The 19,331-nt window shown below is 35.4% G+C and overlaps 1 protein-coding gene across 1 annotated transcript in view; it reads left to right on the top strand.

Moving 5' to 3' along the window:
- The window catches only part of ZDHHC2 (zDHHC palmitoyltransferase 2), a 70,240-nt gene that overhangs the window by 28,095 nt on the left and 22,814 nt on the right, over positions 1-19,331 (top strand). Inside the window, exons 3-6 of the mRNA XM_025886031.2 lie at positions 347-441; positions 9,097-9,217; positions 15,532-15,601; positions 16,352-16,384. Coding sequence (XP_025741816.1) covers positions 347-441; positions 9,097-9,217; positions 15,532-15,601; positions 16,352-16,384 — 319 coding nt within the window. The remainder of the gene's footprint in view (positions 1-346; positions 442-9,096; positions 9,218-15,531; positions 15,602-16,351; positions 16,385-19,331) is intronic.

The following is a 19,331-nucleotide window of genomic DNA, read 5'->3' as shown; positions in this document are numbered from 1 at the left end:
GCTAAGCAAAATCAGCAAAGAACTTCTCAGATAGGAACTGCTTTTGCTATTTCTCAGTGAAGTGAAGTTCTTAAAGCCTGAATGTTTTAACATTTGTTTAATTCTGTGTTTGTTATTTAAAGTTGCAGGCATAGCTTCCTTACTTTTATAATTTAGGAAAGGTTGTGGTAGCCTTTTGGCCAATAGATAGGCCTGTCTACAGATGAGAGCTTTCCTTTCATGGGATATTAAATAATTAAATTATTAAAGAATTTGGTTAATTTAGAATAAGTAGATCTTCTGTGAATAACATGATTTCAATTTGTATTTGCATATTATAATGATAATTATGTTCTTCTCATTTTAGTTGTGTGCCTGATTGCTTATCATCTACTTTTTGCAATGTTCGTCTGGTCATACTGGAAAACTATCTTTACATTACCAATGAATCCTTCAAAAGAAGTAAGTTAAAATATTAATAGAGTTATCCTAAAGTTGGAAATCAATAATATTGATGTCTGAAGAATGAATTTTATGTCTTTTTGTTAATGTTTCAAACTTATTGAGTGAGTGTACTGATTCGTTTTTATTAATGTGTCTGTTGGTAAATACTTGAATTTTCACTTGGCAAATATTATTTTTGCACTGGGTGAGTACTGTATATCTGATATTAAATCTGTTGTGTGTTCCATTTCTACTTTAGAGTCAGACATCAGGGCAGATGGATGGATATATAGATAGAGCTGAAGGTAGACATTGCTATATTATAATTATCAATTATCATACTAACAGTAGATTCTTTGGCTGTCAACCACCAGAAACAACAACAACAAAATAACAATGTAACTAATCTTCTCTTACATTCAAAGTCTGTAGCTAGTCCACAGCTTCTTGCTCTGACATGTGTAGCCTCCATTTCCAACATCACCGCTTGGCCTAAGATGGATGCTTCAGTTCCAGCCATCATGTCTACCTTCCAGACAGCAGGGCAGAGAAAGTAGGATAGAGGAGTAGAAGTAAATTTCCTTCTTTTCAAGGATACTTTCTGGAAGTTGCTGATGCCAGCAACTTACTTTAGAACTTAGTTATATGGCCACATTTCTTTGTGCAGGGGGTTGGGAATGCAGTCTTTATTCTCAGTGGTCATGTTAACCATATTAACCATGTCAGAAGGAAATTGTGAATATTGGGGGAGGGGGGAATAGCATTCTCAGCTACAGAAGGTTTTAAGTAGAGTGACATGGTCAAATTTATACTTTGAAAAGATCGTTCTAAATGTTTGTTTCTGTCTTTCACCCTGGTTAAAAGTTCTTGGAGCAAAGGACTGTGTCTTAACTCACTTCTGTATTGTTGGCACTTAGTCCAGTACATATTTGTTGAATTGAAATAAACTTTGTTCCAGTAATAATAGTAGAGTTTTAGTTAGCCAAGTTAAAAGAAAAAGAAAGAAAAAAGAAAGGTCTAGGCATCATTGCAAATTGTTCCCTGAAGTAATCTGTTTAAAAAATGCAGCTGTGGTCAAAAAGGCCAATAAATATGCTGTATGAGCTGGGAAAGGATATTAAAAATAAAACCACAGATATTTGCACAGAATTAGTGGTATGCTTGGCTTAAAATGTTTTACATGTAGACTGTTTTTCTTCTACTCTCCATTAATTTTTTTTCCTACCTTTTTTTTTCCTTCCTCCTGCCATGTTTACTTCTTTCCTATTATCTCTCTTACCCCCAACCTGATCTTAGTTGTAAGTATGAGGAAGAAGGCAGACTCCTGTCGTAGGTAATCTCATCCTCTCTGGTGCTTTACCTATGACCTCTGTATTGACAATTCCCAAATCTATTTCCAACTCTGACCTCTCCCATTGCAAACTTATATATTTCCCTGCCAAACATAGCTCCTTAATCCACTGACACCTCAGACACAGCACATCAAAAGCTGAAGTCACCCCCATCCCCTTTCCCAAACCGTGACTCATCTGTTGCTTATACTGGTTAATGCCGCTGCCATCCGGCTCATCCTTCCTGACATTCCAGCCTTCTGGAAGCTTGGCAGCCTTGCCCCGAATTCTCCTGCTTCCTTGCCCCTCCCCCAACATCCAAATCCTGCTGATATATTTACTTCCTAATTTTTCTTTTTTGGTTCCAACGCCCCCCCTTTTTTTTTCCTTTCTTTTTTTCATACCATTACCCTAATTCAGGGTCTCAATCATCTCTTTTGTTGGAGACATTACAGTCTCCCATTCGGTTGCACTGTTTACAGTCTTGCCTACATTCCCTTTCCAGAGCCCTGCAAAGTTTCATCCTTTACCCCAAAACTGGAGGTCTAAAATCAACTTTAACTCCTCCCACTCTACATCCGAGAGCCCTTTCAACCAGTTTCCCTATTCTGTGTATTTTCAACGTAGTATCCAGGGATCCTTTCAAAACATAAGACAGATCATATCATTCTTTTGCTCAGAACTTTCCTTTGATATCCGAGCTCACTCAGAGTAAAAACAATTCTCTACTGTTGCTTAAAAGGCTGCGCATGCCCTGCCCCCACACCACCTTTCTGACCCTCTTCAATGCTGCCTTAGTCACATTGGTCTCCTTGCCCATAGGTCAGTATGCATGTTTCTCCCTCAGGGGTCTCGAAACCGGGTATTTTTCCTTGATCTGGAACATTCTTCCCATAGGTAACTGTGTGGCCAGGTCCCTTACTTACTTCCTATCTCTATGTCTCTGTTCAAATGATACCTTCCTTATCTTTAAGGCTTTCCATGACCACTCTGTATAAAATGGTAAAATCCTATGCCCAGAATTCCCTATAAACCTTAACCTTGCTATATTTTTCTCCATAGCATAGCATTTTATAACTCATTCCATATTCATTTTTTATATTATTTCTAGAATGTAAGCTCTGCAACAGCATGAACTTTATCTGTTTTGTTCACTGACCCATTGCTAGTACCTAGAGCAGTATCTGACTCGTAAAAGGTACTCAATAAGTATTTGCTAAATGTTTCTCCCTAAAAGTATATGTGAGATCATTGGCTACAAATGAGAGGGAGGTAAGTTGACTGAGGTTGAGGAGAGCAGACGTTCAAAATAGTGGTTGGAGAGAGTGGGAAAGTAAAATGTAAAACACAGAAGAAATGACACAGTATTGAGGGAACAGTTGAGATTGAGGACAGTGATTTATACCTGTAGCAGGCTTTGTTGGTGATTTTTCTACACAAAAAACATCCATACCCTTTATTCAATTCCTACAACTGTGTGAGATAGATACTGTTTATTACTGTTTTACAAATGGAACAGTAGGCTCTGAATGTTAGCTCAGTATCCCAGGGCATCTAAAGCTAGTGTGTGGCAGAGCTAATATTCAAAGCAAAGTTGTTCTGACCATCAAGCCTACACTCTTCCCAGCATACCATGCTCTAGTATGGAAAGTGGACACCACATTGGGGGTGGGGCTGCAGCCAGGATATCAGTTGGAGTTGGGGGAAAAAATAGCAGCACTTCCATTTATATATTATGTTTTTAGTGTTTCTTTTTTTAAAATGAAGTTACATATATAAGGCATAGAAATTTATAGAAATATATATGAAATATATAAAAATATATATAAAGTATATATATATACACTTCATATATAATAGCTAATAATAAATATATAAATAAATATGCATATCAGTCTCAAATTATTTTTTTACTGATGGGTCCATGATCAGAAGAATTTGGAGACCATTATTATGAAAGAGTCCTGACTTGCTGGCTAAGAATCTTGAGTTATTCCATTAATAAAATGCAAGATCTCACCCTAATCTTTTAATTGGTCAGCAGCCAGAGACCCTCCCATTGTAAAATGAGGGATCCTTGACTTAAATTGACGTTGGAGTGCTCTCAACTGCTAAAAATCTTAGAAAAATGGGACTAAAATAGCAGGAGAAGGGGTAGTATAAGAAAATAATCTTAATATTTTCTTGTTACTATTGAGAGAATGCTAAGAAATCTGGAAATAAAATTTACCTTTCTATATAACAGGATTGTTAAATTGCTAATAGTTTTTCAATTTATAAGATTTTCTCCCATGAAAGTAAGATAACCATACTAAATTATGCTTTGAAAATGGAGACTAAACAAAAAGAGAAAGGAAAAAATCACTCCACGCTTATATAGCCAGTTTACATGCTGAATTTCTTTTGAGTTATTTTTCCTAGTTGTATTCAACATGCACATAGTCTGGGTTTTTTTTTCCCCCCCACATAGTAGTCCATCATTGGTTTACGGTCATTTTTAATAATGGCATATTTTTCTCACTGAAATATGTAAAAATTTACTCTGTCACATCCCAACTTGGAATTTTAGGCTGATCCCAACTTTTTGTATTACAAATAATTTTGTTAACATGTTTGTACATGTTTTGTACACACTTTTTACCTATGTTTTGGAATATTTCCTTAATATAAATTCTCAAAAGTCAAATTACTAGATCAAGGAAATTTAAGTCACTTTGCCAAATTGTTTGAAAAGAAAATGGTCACAAGTTACAGTGCCAACAGTTTTATCAGAACTTTGGCATTGCATGTTGTCATTAAGAAAGCCGTTGGTTGCCAAGTCAGTGGGCAAGACTGTTCTATGTTTTAAGTTGTACATTTTAGATACTGATGAAATTATATGTTCCTTTTTGTCCTATGTGAAAAACCACTAGCAAAAAATAACATTCTGTGAGTTTTCTACTTGTTATTAGATTTCAGGGTTTTTTCTTAATTTGTATATCCTCTTAAAATTATACTCTTCTTTAACCTGAAAACTCTGTTTGACTTCAGATCTTGGTTTCTGATATCATTCTCTAGGTAAGGAAGGAGGAATCCTTGGAGAAATGGCTGATTCTAGAATTAGGGCAGGAACTAAGAATGTGGGTGGAGGGATGGGTGAAATACATAAAGGGGATTAAGAGGTAGAAACTACCAGTTATAAAATAAATAAGTCACAGAGATGAAAAAAGTACGGCATAAGGAATATAGTTAATAGTATTGTAATAATGTATGGTGACAAATGGTGACAACACTTAACATAGTGAGCACGGAGTAATATATAGAATTGTTGAATCAATATGTTGTACACCTGAAACTAATACAACATTGTATGTTAATTATGCTTAAATAAAAAGTAAAAGTTAAAATTAAAAAAGGTGAACCAGAATATCTTACAGGGATGAAAAGTAAAGTAGTGGTCAAAAGTAAATAAAATAGACTTAACTAGAATAGACTAAAATAAAATTCTCGACTTACGACTGGTTTACATCCTGATAAACCCATTGTAAGTTGAAAATATAGTAAGTTAAAAATGCATTTAATACGTCTAACCCATTGAGCGTGAGAGCTTAGCCTAGCCGACCTCAAACATATTCACAACACTTACATTAGCCTACATCTAGGCAAAATCATTAACACAAAGCCAATTTTATAATAAATTGCTTAATTTATTGAATACTGCACTGAAAGTGAAGAACAGTGGCTGTATGGGGACAAAATGGTTGTTACATGTATCGGGTGTTTACCCTTGTGATCACGTGACCGGCAGGAGCTGTGGCTTGCTGCCAGCACCCCACATCATGAGAGCAGATCATACTGAATATCACCAGCCTGGGAGAAGATACAAATTCAAAATTTGAAGTATGGCTCCTAGTGAATGTGTAGCACTTTCACACTATTGTAAAGGCCAAAAAATCGTTGAACTGCTGTAAGTTGGGGACAATCTGTAGGTTGATGGTGGCATATCAGGGGGACACAGAGCCAATTGAAAACTCCCAATGACCAAAGCTAGAACAATTTGAGCAATAAAATAAATAAACTAGGATTATAACCCAAAGTATAAAATAAATAATCTGTGAGTCTACTGATAAAAGTAAATGAATAAATGCATGAATAAACAGGGAGAAAAGTCTCTTTCATAGAAGAATTTCAAATAATGTAGATACTCTGCCTTCAAGAGGGACAAGAATAAAAAACCCCACTCCGTAAATGTAGGCTGCATGTGGTGAATTTCTTTCAAAGAGTACAGGATAGAAAAGGGAAAATCATGAGGAACTTTGGAGTCGAGAAAGCTGACAAACACTGCCTCAACCAGGTGACCGAGGTTCATGTCAGCACTGATAGGCAATGTTGATAGCATATCCCCTGATTGAATGTGGTAAGAATGGCACTTACCTCTGGCGTCTTCATCCCCCTGACAACTAATCTCAAACCAATCATGAGAAAAACATCAAATTTTAATAGAGAAGCATCTTATAAAATAGCTGGCCAGAATACTCAAAACTGTCAAGGTCAATAAAAACAAGGAAAATCTGAGAAACTGTCAGTCAGGAGGAGCTTAAGGAGATAGGACAAATAAATGTACTGTGACATACTGGATGGGATCCTGGAACAGAAAAAGAAACTCAGTAAAAACTAAAGAAAATTTAAGAAATCTGAATAAACTATGGACTTTAGTTAATAATAATGTATCAGTATTTATTTACTAATTGTGGTAAATATATCATAATGTACTAATATATGATGTTTAATAATGTGGGCAATTTGGTAAGAAGATATATGGGAACCATGTAATATTTTCTCAAATTTTCTATGAATCTAAAGTGTTTCAAAGTTGATAAAACTATTTAAACAAAACAAAAGAACATGCATTAATTGGCCAGAGGACTGCCATAACCTGTAGGTTGGTGGTAGGTCACGGACATTATCTTTTCCACCCTAGGAAATCTTCCATCCTTTCAGATCTCTACAAATGTCGTCTTTCTTCAAATCTATGACATACCTTTGCACATCAAAGTATTCTGGTGGAATGGACTGTATATTTGGTGCATTCCAAGGTAGAATTAGATGTTTGGACATCCATCCTTTACAAGTAATAATGCTACCAACCTGTATTTGGTATTCTGGACCTGATGCAGTGTGTTGTTTATTTATTAATAAAAGCATTAAACATCTGAGGAGTCTTTCAGTTCTGTTACTCACTTTTTAAAAACTGAGATGTAAGGTAGCAAGCAAGTGAAGAGCAACTGATAGAAAAAATGTACTATGCCTTCATAAATGTGACCTTCATTTATTTGTTATTTGTATTCATTTGAGAGAGGACTGGTTGAAGTATAATTTTGAAACACTATGAAATTAATTGATAGGAAAGCAAATGCTGTGGATTTAAACAGAAGGAATATTTAATGTGGAGAATACTTTTTTCAGTTATCTTAGAAACTCTTAAAGATTTAACTATAACCTATCTACTAGTTTAATGCCAGTAAATTTGATATACTAATTTAGAATAATTTGTATTATGTAAATTTATACTTAGAGAAAACTTTTTATTTTCTTTACCTTAATGGGTCTGAAATTTTATAGTATATTTAACTAAGTGTCATGCATATGGGAATATTATGGTAACTTAGAAATTATCTACATTTGAAAACTGGAGATTTGTTTTTGTTTTTAAAATAACCTCAGTAGGGTGTCTGGGTGGCTCAGTTGGTTAAGCGTCTGCCTTTGGCTCAGGTCATGAATCCTAGGGTCCTGGGATCGAGTTCCGCGTCAGGCTCCCTGCTCAGTGGGGAGCCTGCTTCTCCCTCTGCCCCTCCCCCTATTCATTCCCTCAGTCTCTCTCCCTCTCTCTCTCATAAATAAATAAAATCTTTAAAAAATAAAATAACCTCAGTAGAATTGTCAACCTCTAAACATATATTTTTAATTTTTATTTATCTAAAAGAAAGATTTGGGCTCAAATATCATGACCTCATTTTCAACAAATTGCTTTCCTTTCCTTCATTGACATAATTAGATCACTTTTTTAAAACTTAAATTGTGAAATATACATACAAAAAAGAATGTATAATTCACAGTTTAAAGAATAATAAAATGAAAATACCTAAAGTCACCCAAGTATTATAGAAAACATTATTTATATTTTCAGTATTTCCTGTGTACCTTCATGTTGCATTTCCCTGCATTCCTCAAGAAGTACCTACTCTCCTGAAGTTTTGTGTTAATCATTCTCTTGTTTTTTCTTATAATTTTATTATATGTATTTATATATAAATAAGTAATATATACTTATATATAATTATATACTTAAATTTAATAATTTTATTATATATTTATATATAAATATATTTATAATTTTATCTGTAAATTTATATGTAAATTTATATAAATTATAATAAAATATACATAAATACATATATAAATATATATCCATCCCTATAGTGTATAGCTTTCTGGTTTTAAAATTTTATATAAATGGAATCCTATATGTTCTGTAAAATGATCTGTTGTTCAACAGTATGTTGAGATTCTCTGTTGCGCACAGCTGTGGTTCATTAATTGTTCAGTGTAATATAGGATTCAATTATTGGATATTTATCTGTTATCCTTTTGATGGACATTTGGGTTGTGTTTAATTTTTTACATTTCAAACATCGATGCTGTGAATATCCTTTTATTTATCTAAAAGGATATGTGTCCCATGTCTCCTGGGACACATTTATACTTTTTTATACAGACTTTTAAAACTGTTTTTTGTGGTGTGTGTGTGTGTGTGTGTGTAGCCCAAACCAATTTGATTTTTCTCAAATAAGTATTTTTTAATTGGGGAAGCCAAATTGGCAGTTTACAAAGTAAAATGCATGATTAGTTCTTTTGAGTGCTAGAGAATTCATGTAATGATTATCCCTAAGTTAAAATTCACTTAGATGAGAAAACATGTTTGATGGGTTTGTTTCTATTTTTATTCCTAGTAATATCCAGTTGAAAAATTTATCCATTGAGCCAAATTTGTTTATTTTGCCATTTCATTTATTAACATAACTAATATTAGGGTAGAACTCTACAGTTTATAAAACAATTTTACATACTCTATTCCTCTTGAGTTTCACAAACATCTGAGGAAGTAGATATTATTAATTACTCCCTTTTTCTAGATTCATCAACTAATGTTCCACCGGATTAACAGACTTGCCCAGATTCAAACTCTGTTACCACTCTGAATCTGTATGATAGATACTATTAATATATATACCTTTTTGTAGGTGCAGTAGACCAATGTGCTATTTCTTGAGAACACTGACTGAAATTTAATTTTCTTCCACAGTTCCATCTCTCTTATGCAGAGAAAGAATTGCTGGAGAGAGAGCCAAGAGGAGAAGCCCATCAGGAAGTTCTTAGGCGAGCAGCTAAAGATCTTCCCATCTATACCAGGACCATGTCTGGAGGTACACAATTATGAGTGCTTTGGCACCATTGTTATGGTGACTGTCAGCATATTTATATACTGGAAACTGTCAAACCCTTATTGAAAATCATTGTGTTCTGTCTTGGGTAGTTATTGAATCTTTCCTATACAATTCCATAAAACAGACAGGTGAATAACAGCATGGCACAGAGATCTCAACCACATCCGCACTTAAGTTACTTCTGTGGCTTCTCTAGTCACTTACTTGGGACTCAGTAGAGATGCTAGAACTGCTGAACTTCTTTGTAGTTGTATTTGTTTTTTAAGTTTTAAAGTTTTAATTATAGATCTTCCTATTCTTATTTAATTGAAGGGAGCAATTCTATAATGAACATAACATTGGCAATTTTACATAAATTTAAAGCAGTAATTGTATAAAGTGTATAAAACTTAAGGTATTGATATAATTTATCTTTAAAAATGTATGGTAATTTTCATTCCTTTCCTTTTTTTTTTTTTACAAGTGCAATTCAGTTAATCTCTTTTACCTGGGTCAAGATTTTTTTAGGTAGTTTAACAGCTATCTAATTAAAGAATTGTCTTAAAAATGGACACACACAGACTACTGATATTTGTCCACCAAGATTCACCCAGAAATTTTGTAACTTGAGGCCTGTGCCACCCATTTCGGTGGCTACCAGCCCCATGTGGCTGTTGAACACTTAAAATGTGGCCAAATTGAGGTGTGCCCTAAGTGTAAAATACACAATTGGTTTCAAAAGATTTTGGAAAAAAGACTGTAAAATAGCTCATTAATATTTTTATATTATTTATATTTGTTTCTAACTCCCTTGAGAATGTAAAATACCTCGTTAATATTTTTATATTACTTATATTAGTTTCTAACTCACTTGAGAATCATTATTGAATCTAAGTCAAAGTCTTGCAGTTTTTTTCCTGTTTGTTTTCTCTGTTTCTCAATGGGCAGGTGGCAGTTCCCTGATTTAATTTTAATGCCATGGGTTCTAGCCCACAGAGACAGAGCTGTGCTTATATGCGTTTATGTATATTGACCCTATATAAGCCTAGGCAAATATCGAGGAAATTAAAGCCCCCTAAAAATAAATTCCTGCACAAGTTTCCAAAGCTAGTTAATGACCGTGACAGTATCAGGTATGAAAAACGAGTCTCCACATTCATTCCTAGTTCAGGGCTCTTCTACTGTATCCCTTGACACACTGGATTTGGAAAAAGGGAGGAAGCATAAGTCACACAAAAACAAAGTATTAATTTCCATTAATAGTAACTACACTTTGGATTTATAAGTCATCTCTTCGTATAGTTTACATAATGTTAAGACTGTCAGTCTCTTGTTCCTCTCAGGTATTGCATCCCTATCTCCTGAGATGAACTTAGCGTTCTTCAGATTTGTGACAGTGTGGCATACGGTCTGGTCTCCTAACATACTCTTTGTTTATATTTTCAGTGCAAAAATTCCGGATGCCTGCAAAATCAATGTTAACTGACTAGAGTCACTGACTAAATTAAATCACACACAAAGTGTAATAAATAGATTGTGTTGGTCTGATTGATCCCCCTGTGGACTATGTAGAATGGAAAGATAAACACGAGGCAGAATGGATGCTCAGTGCATCAGCCACATTACTTAGCCAAGGCAGGATTGTGAGAGAGGATCTTACCTCACCCCCAGCCAAGACCCATGGGTTCTTTGGAAAGCTTCCTTCTTCACCCTGAGAAATTCTGTGGACGAAAGCAGCTGAAAAGTTCAGTTGATGTGCATGCACTTTATATTTGATAGAGAGAATTGAAGAAAGTGGATGGTAATATTATTCAGGATTTTATGATCCATTTTAAATCCATAGTACTTCCTCCAAACCCCAAAGAGAAAAATGCCAGCTCCCTAGAGTAAACTGATTGCCCTACGCAGAGAAAAATTCGACCACATACACAGTTGCGCGTGGAGGGTAGGAAAGCAGGGTATTAACAAGACTGCTCATCTTGCCTGTTTGTCGTACACTTTCTTCTTATCCAGCCATCTTCGGCTTTTCTTACAGGGATCGCCAAACTTGATCATATTGTTTTTGATTTTTATTCTTTTTTTTTTTTAAGATTTTATTTATCCGACAGTGAGAGACACAGCGAGAGAGGGAACACCAGCAGGGGGAGTGGGAGAGGGAGAAACAGGCTTCCCGCGGAGCAGGGAGCCCAACGCAGGTCGTGATCCCAGGACCCTGGGACCATGACCTGAGCCAAAGGCAGACGCTTAACGACTGAGCCACCCAGGCGCCCCTGATTTTTATTCTTATTAATGAGAACTTTTGCTTTTTTTTAGCTCTCTCTTGCCCTTCATCTTTTTCCACAATTTTTTTTTGTAGATTTTGACTAAGAAGGTAACAACTAGAGCTGATGGAGCTTATCATTTTGCACACAGAAGTTGATAACGTTTTCTTTTCAACATTACCAAAAAAGTTTTTAAATTACATAAGTAATATGTGAATAAACTCTGAAAAAATTAAAGCAAGACAGTTAAAATTCGCCTTGGCTGTTAGGAACTCTTAAATGATAAGCAGATGGTTCATTTTAAATTACAGCGGAATAATTTTAGTTGAATATGATATGGCACATGGAATTTTTTTTTAGTTTTTATTTTAATCACGTGGTGCTCATCATGACAAATGCCCTCCCTAATCCCCATCACCTATTTACCCATCCCCCCCACCCGCCTCCCCTCTGGTAACCATCAGTTTGTTTTCTATAGTTAAGAGTCTGTTTCTTGGTTTGTCTCTCTCTGTCTCTCTTTTTTTTCTTTTTGCCTTTGCCCATTTGTTTTGTTTCTTAAATTCCACATATGAGTGAAATCATATGGTATTTGTCTTTCTCTGACTGGCTTATTCCACTTAGCATTATGCTCTCTAGCTCCATCCATGCCATTGCAAATGGCAAGATTTCATTCTCTTTTATGGCTGAGTAATATCCTATTGTATGTATATATATGGCATATATTCTTTATCCATTCATCAGTTGATGGACACTTGGGCTGCTTCTGTATCTTGGCTATTGTAAATAATCCTGCTGTAAACATAGGGGTGTATATATCCCTTTGAATTAGTGTTTTTGTATTCTTTGGGTATATATCCAGTAGTGCAATTGCTGGATGGTAGAGTAGTTCCAACTTTTTGTGGAACCTCCATACTGTTTTCCACAGTGGCTGCACCAGTTTGCATTCCCACCCACAGTGCACAAGGATTCCCCTTTCTCCACATCCTCACCAACACTTGCTGTTTCTTGTGTTGTTGATTTTAACCATTCTGACAGGTGTGAGGTGATATCTTATTGTAGTTTTGATTTGCATTTCCCTAATGATAAGTGATGATGAGCATCTTTTCATGAGTCTGTTGGCCATCTGCATGTCTTCTTTGGAAAAATGTCTGTTCGTGTCTTTTGCCCATTTTTAAATTGGATTATTTGTTTTTGGGTGTTGATTTGTGTAAGTTCTTTATATGTTTTGGATATGTCATTTGCAAATATCTTCTTCCATTCTGTAGGTTGCCCTTTAGTTTTGTTGATTGTTTCTTTCATGTACAGAAACTTTTATTTCAATGTAGTCCCAATAGTTTATTTTTGCTTTTGTTTCCCTTGCCTCAGGGGACCAATCTGGAAAAAACTTGCTGTGGCCCATGTCGTAGAAATTACTGCCTGTGGTCTCTTCTAGGATTTTTATGGTTCCCTGCCTTACATTTAGGTTTTTAATCCATTTTGAGTTTATTTTTGTGTATGATGTAAGAAAGTGGTCCAGTTTCTTTCTTCTGCATGTTACTATCCAGTTTTCCCAACACCATTTGTTGAACAGACTGTCTTTTCCCCATTGCATATTCTTGCCTCCTTTGTCATACATTAATTGATGATATAATTGTGGGTTTATTTCTGGGTTTTCTATTCTGCTCCATTGATCTACATGTCTATTTTTGTGCCAGTACCGTACTGTTTTGATCACTACAGCTTTGTAATAGAACTAGAAGTGTGGTACTGTATGCCTCCAGCTTTGCTTTTCTTTTTCAAGATTGGTTTGGCTATTCACATATTTTGTAGTTCCATACAAATTTCAGGATTGTTTATTCTAGTTCTGTGAAACATGATGTTTTTATTTTGATAGGGATTGCATCAAATGTGTAGATCACTTCCGGCAGTATAGACATTTTAACAGTGTTTATTCTTCTAATCCATGAGCATGGAATGTCTTTCCATTTCTTCATGTCATCAATTTCTTTCAGCATTTTTTTATAGTTTTCAGAATACAAGTCTTTCACTTCTTTGGTTAGGTTTATTCCTAGGTATCTTACTATTTTTGGTGCAATTGTAAATGGGATTATGGGGCATTTATTGTTTTTCATTTTGTTTTTTTTTACTAAGAGACTAAATTTCTGTTTATGAAAGACTGTAAGCAAAAAGCTTATTTCTACATTGTTTTAATTTCCAGTGAGTTATTACCCACTTTGATTTGAGAAGGTTTTTTGTTGTTGTTTTGTTTGATTGTTTGTTTGTTTTTTCCCAGTGTGCTTTAAAGTAGAGATAATCATCTGGAGAGAATGTAGCATTGCTCACGAAACTCACCACTTAAAGTGCAACTATAAGTGTAAAAAATATATAATAGTTTTCAAAGACTTGGTGTGAAAAAGTGTAAAATATGTGATTAATATTTGTGTATTAATTATATATTGAAATAATATTTTTGATATATTAGGTCAAATATATTTTCTTAAAATTAATTTCCCTGTTTCCTTTTATTTCTTTTAATACAGCTCCTAGAGAATCTAAAAGTACACATGTGGCTCACATTATATTTCTTCTGGATAATATTGCCTTACACTTTAATGCTCTGAGTGAGCCAGTGGTACTGTGGAGCTTTCTCTGGAATGTAGCTGCAAGACTTCTTCCTTCAGGAGATGAGCCAGCCATGCCATTAATCTCTGTAGTTCCCAAAAAAAGGAGAGTTGTAAGGGGGATGATTGAGAACTTATTTTAATATAGAAAACAATTCCATATAGGTCTTGTTGTCTGAAAAAAGCTCATCCTAATCTTAGGATAAGCAACTATTGCTTTTTTCAGGGATCATAATATTAGTTAATATAACAGTGATAATTACTTGTTGCAAGTACTTTTTCCAAATTTTAAATTCACTATTTGGGTTTTTACTGATCCCGTGGCCCACCCAATAACTGTTCTCCTGTAATTTTGGTAGACTGCTTGCATCTTGTAAGATGCCTATGTACTGAAATAGCATCTCCAAACCAGACATACATAATTGTCTTTGATATCTATGTTAGAAAAGAAAGGATCAGGATTTCCATTACAAGAATTAAAATTCAGTATTGGAAGCACTTCTGATACTCACTTCTAGTCTTTTATCTCACCCTACAGAGAACATGTGAGCTCTTTCCCAATTTAAACAACTAATAGAGTTTATTCACAAATTTCTAAAATGTGTTTCTCATAAAAATTTTATTTTTTTAAAGATTTTATGTATTCATTTGAGACACAGAGATAGAGAGCATGAGCAGGGGGAGAGGCAGAGGGAGAGGGAGAAGCAGGCTTCCCACTGAGCCAGGAGCCCGATGTGGGGCTCAATCCCAGGACCCTGGGATCCTGACCTGAGCCGAAGGTAGACACTTAACCAACTGAGCCACCCAGGCGCCCCTCATAAAACTTTTAAAATATGGTTGTATCTTCAGGTACTTATCCTGGTAGGGTACAGGAAATAAATTAATTTACTTGAGGGAGACATTCTGTTTACTTTGATAGAAATGGACATATTTGTACCCTTTGTGAGCCTTACTATCATTACTGACAATTAGGAATACCTTAGAAAAATTACGTCCAAAGATTCTCTATTTCTGAGAAACCTCGTTAGAAAACTGAGGTTGGGGGCGCCTGGCTGGCTCAATCAGAGGAGTGAGCGACTCTTGGTCTTGGGGTCATGAGTTCAAGCCCCATGTTGGGTATAGAGATTACTTAAAAGAAAGAGAGAGAAAAAAAAAGAAAGAGAGAGGGGGAAGGAAGGAAGGAAGGGGAAAGAAAGAAAAGGAAGGAAGGAAGGAAGGAAGGAAGAAAAAGAGAAAGAAAGAAAGAAAAAGAAAGAAAGAAAGAAAAGAAAGAAAACTGAGGCTGTAGGCAAGTCATTCTATTTTTGTATTAACAGTAGAATATCTCATTTTTACCAAATTCAAATTCACTTTGCTTTTTTAGAAGTTAAATTTGGATAGCTGATAAAAGCCATTTAATTGTATATTCAATTCAGTGTTAAATCTAAGACTAAGTGGAGATTTTTGTCCCTAGCAATCCGATATTGTGACAGATGCCAACTCATAAAACCAGACCGCTGCCATCACTGTTCCGTCTGTGATAAGTAAGAAAACCTTTTACTTCTAAATCTCTACATGCTGGTGGTCTTTTTAATTAATATTGTTTCTTTCCTCACTGTTTTCCAGATTATTTCCTTTTTTCCTTAGTTGTGTTTCTGAGACCTTTATTTAGGACGTAGAACTGGACAGTCCCTTGCATTGATACTATTGTGGCTTAGGGCCACAGTCACCTAATTGCCCCCCTTTCCCCCCAGATTCACACTGATGTGAAGAAGTGCATGAATTTTGGCAGCTCAGACTTGGCTAGTTCTGTTTACCAAATACTTCTCTGACTCTTTTTTCACCTTTATAAAGATAGTTCATATGACTACACAATAATCAGATATTTTAGATACTTAATATATCACAAGGACTGTGCTACTTAGCTTAAAGATTGATATTAAAGACAAGTTTTATCCAGACTTTCTGTAAATCTGTTGACATTTTGCCCTTTCTTTAGCATAAGATAATTGTATATTAACATAATGAATTGCTTTCAGGAAATGAGTTTTTTGATTTCTACTTTAAAGTATGTAGATTTTGAAAATTCTATAATTATATATCATAACTGAAATTGGCTATAGTATTTGAGATGAGGACTTTTAGTATTATTTATTTAATTTTTAGATAAGTAATTTTGCAATATTTTACTTGGCACAACTCTTTCTAAATAACTTTTATATTTCCTTTTCATACTTAATGGGTTTAAAATTTTATAAGGTGTTAAGTTTTGTGTGTGTTTATTATTTTTTTAGATGTATTTTGAAGATGGATCATCATTGCCCATGGTGAGTATGGCTCTATACTTAAACATGTTTCTGTCCCTTAGAACTTAATAAATTGAATCATTTATCTGTTCAAATCTTTTTGTAAATGAAATCTTGCCTTAGCTGACCCAGAAGGTACTTTCAGATTTAGTTTCTAGTGTTTGTTGAATTAACACCAAAAAGGTTTTATTCAGGAGAGTTTCCATGGAATAATTTTTAAATGAAGTAGACCAACAACATGAAAGTTAATTTGTCATATTTGCTTAGAACAAATGGTTTTCTTTGTATGCACATGCATCAACACAGAGATTCTGAAACATGTCCCAGAAATTACACCAAAATGAATTCATAAATTATACACAATACCTCACTGGAAGTTTTGAATAACGAATTAATTCATCTCAAGCTTTAACAATTTATTTTAAATAAAACTTGACATTGAGGAGTTTGAATAGCAAATACACAAATACATTATGTGTTTAGGGTTTTCACTTAGAACTCATTAATATTTTAAAAAATAATTTTAGATCAGGCACCTTAACAGAGAATGATTTGAAAGCTCTAATTAACTAATGAAGGTTGATTTTTCTACCTCTCCCTATAATTTTTCTTCTCCATGTGCACATTAGCTACACTCAGGTTGCCGGCCAGGCTGGATTTGGACACTAGGCATGATTACTCTACCAGCCTTGCCTTCTTTCAGGGGTGGCCCTAGAAAAAGGTAGACATGCCCACAAATGTGTGCTGGGTGTAGGTGGAAACATAGGGAATAATTATCTTAGCTGTAGGAAATAATAGGGGAATGTCGGCTTCACCGAATTTTCTCTCTCTAGATACCTCTCACTTTTCTCCAACTAGACTTTCTTCTTTCCGATGTTAAGGCCAGTTAGCTCCTATGAGAGTAATGTTCTCCTCAAAGAAAGATCTCAATGAATAGCCTCACTTGGTATTAATATTCATTTGTAGCCATTCTTTTGCTTTCCTCGTGCTTTCATTCATTCCGTTCTCTCTCAAGTAGCTTTTCCCCCCAATATCTTCTATTTTAAGTTTTCTTAGTCCTCCTTACATTCCTCTGTTGATCCCTCCAGTAGCTCACGTGTCAGTGCCTCACCCACATCTGCACCATCCGCCTGTGGGTTCACTGCACCTGCCGTGGACAGTTCCTGCGCCCTTGGCGGCTCCTCACCTCAGACCCCACTGTTTCTTTCCTTCTCTGCCTGCGGGCTCTCTGTTCCACCTGAGGAGGCTGGGTACGCTGAGAAGCCGGGCAGCCCAGAGGTGCCAGGCGTGAATGTTTCCAGAGGCTCCCCTCAACCAGCGAGGGCCTGGCCAACAACACATGCTTTATGGGCTTTTCTCCCCTCCTTGTTTCAAATAAGCTGTATCCAAGTTCTTGTCTCAGGGTCTGCTCTCGGGAGAACACATGCAAAGACACCCTTCTTTTCTAAGTAGCTGTGTATTCTCAGTATAATTTAGCAGAATGAGAAAGAAATCAAGGACGTAGAGTTGACTTCAATTTTTCTGACTTAGAGTGATAAATATGAGATGGTGATGACAAGGAATGGAAAGGTGGAAACAACCGGTATTAGTTCCAAGCTTCACACACCTATAAAGCATGACGCACCCTTACTAGCCTCACTAAAGCACAAAAATAGGAAATAATAATTTACTGTGATAGCAATCTTTCTAAACCTGCCATTAATTTGCCTTTATAAGAGACTTATAGCATAATTTGACAGTCTTTCAAATTTTGACAAATCTGTTGAATAAGTGAAAGGGAACGGATAGAAGGCTCTAGAGGTTTTAAAAACGGGTATAGATTGCATACCCATAGACTCCCCATTATCATGCTCGCTGTCTATGGCAATGTGGGAATTGTTGAACGAACTGACTGCAGTACCTTTCAACTTCCGTGTCATTGCTTCTTTGTACTGTGGCGCCCCCTGCTGCCCACCGTGTCAGCCACTGTCTCAGCTCTCGCCCTTGCAGAAGGCAGTAAGCCGGGTGGATTTGGGAAGGGTTTGGTGCCAAGGGCCTTGTGTTCACCTGGTGTATTTGAAATTTAAAGTTAAAATTTTAAATTAAAAAAAGGTATGCATAATGCATACGCATGGTTCTAAATGCAAAAATAAAAAAAGTGCCAAGTGTTCGTCCTAGGCCCCCCTCCCCCACTTCTTCTCTTCCTCACAGGGAGCATATCGCTAAATGTCATGAGTACCTTTCACATATAAATGTGTATGGGTGTGTGTGTTACAGTTTTTTACACACACACAAAAATATTTTACACATTTTTTAACACAAGTGGTTCCACTGTGGACTGAGTCTGTGCCTCTTTTTTTTTTTTCCTCTTCACTTAATATATCCTGGAACATTTTCCTTATCAAGATAGAAATAATCTCTTTTTATAGCCGTTATGTCAGTATAACAGTCATTGATTAAAAGATCTTCAGGATGTTCCCAAACTGTGGGGCCAACCTTATTATGCAGGTCTTGTATACAATTTTGAAGTTCAGTATCTGTCAACTTTGAGCATTGAAAAAGCAGAAAGCTTCCTTGTTGTCAGGGGCTCCAGCATATCTGCTAAGGCCAGTTAAGATGACCCATCAGGGTGCAGGGGATCCACCTCGCACTTGTCTTTTAACTGAAATAGAAATCCTGTAGTATTTGCCTTATTGGGTTTCCCATCAAAGAGTTTTTCTTTTAATATAAAATTTTCATTCATTCATTCATTCATTCATTCATTCATTATATTAATGATACGTTTTGACATGCTTGCCAAAGATTAGGTAACACTTATTAAATTCAATAATTTTAGCTTCATATTGAGTGCCTATAATGTGCTAGAGACTATATATATATATATGTGTGTGTGTGTGTGTATATATATAAAATCTGTAATTCTTACAACAGTGACAGAAATTACAGAAATTATTTGTCCCATTTTAAAGAAAAGGGGGACGTGGAGCTC

The sequence above is a fragment of the Callorhinus ursinus genome, unplaced genomic scaffold, assembly GCF_003265705.2.
Source record: "Callorhinus ursinus isolate GAN/ISIS: 27379988/994484 unplaced genomic scaffold, GSC_fseal_2.0 scaffold17, whole genome shotgun sequence".
In the NCBI taxonomy this organism is placed as follows: Eukaryota; Metazoa; Chordata; class Mammalia; order Carnivora; family Otariidae; genus Callorhinus; species Callorhinus ursinus.
This window is presented reverse-complemented; position numbering and strand designations above follow the sequence as displayed.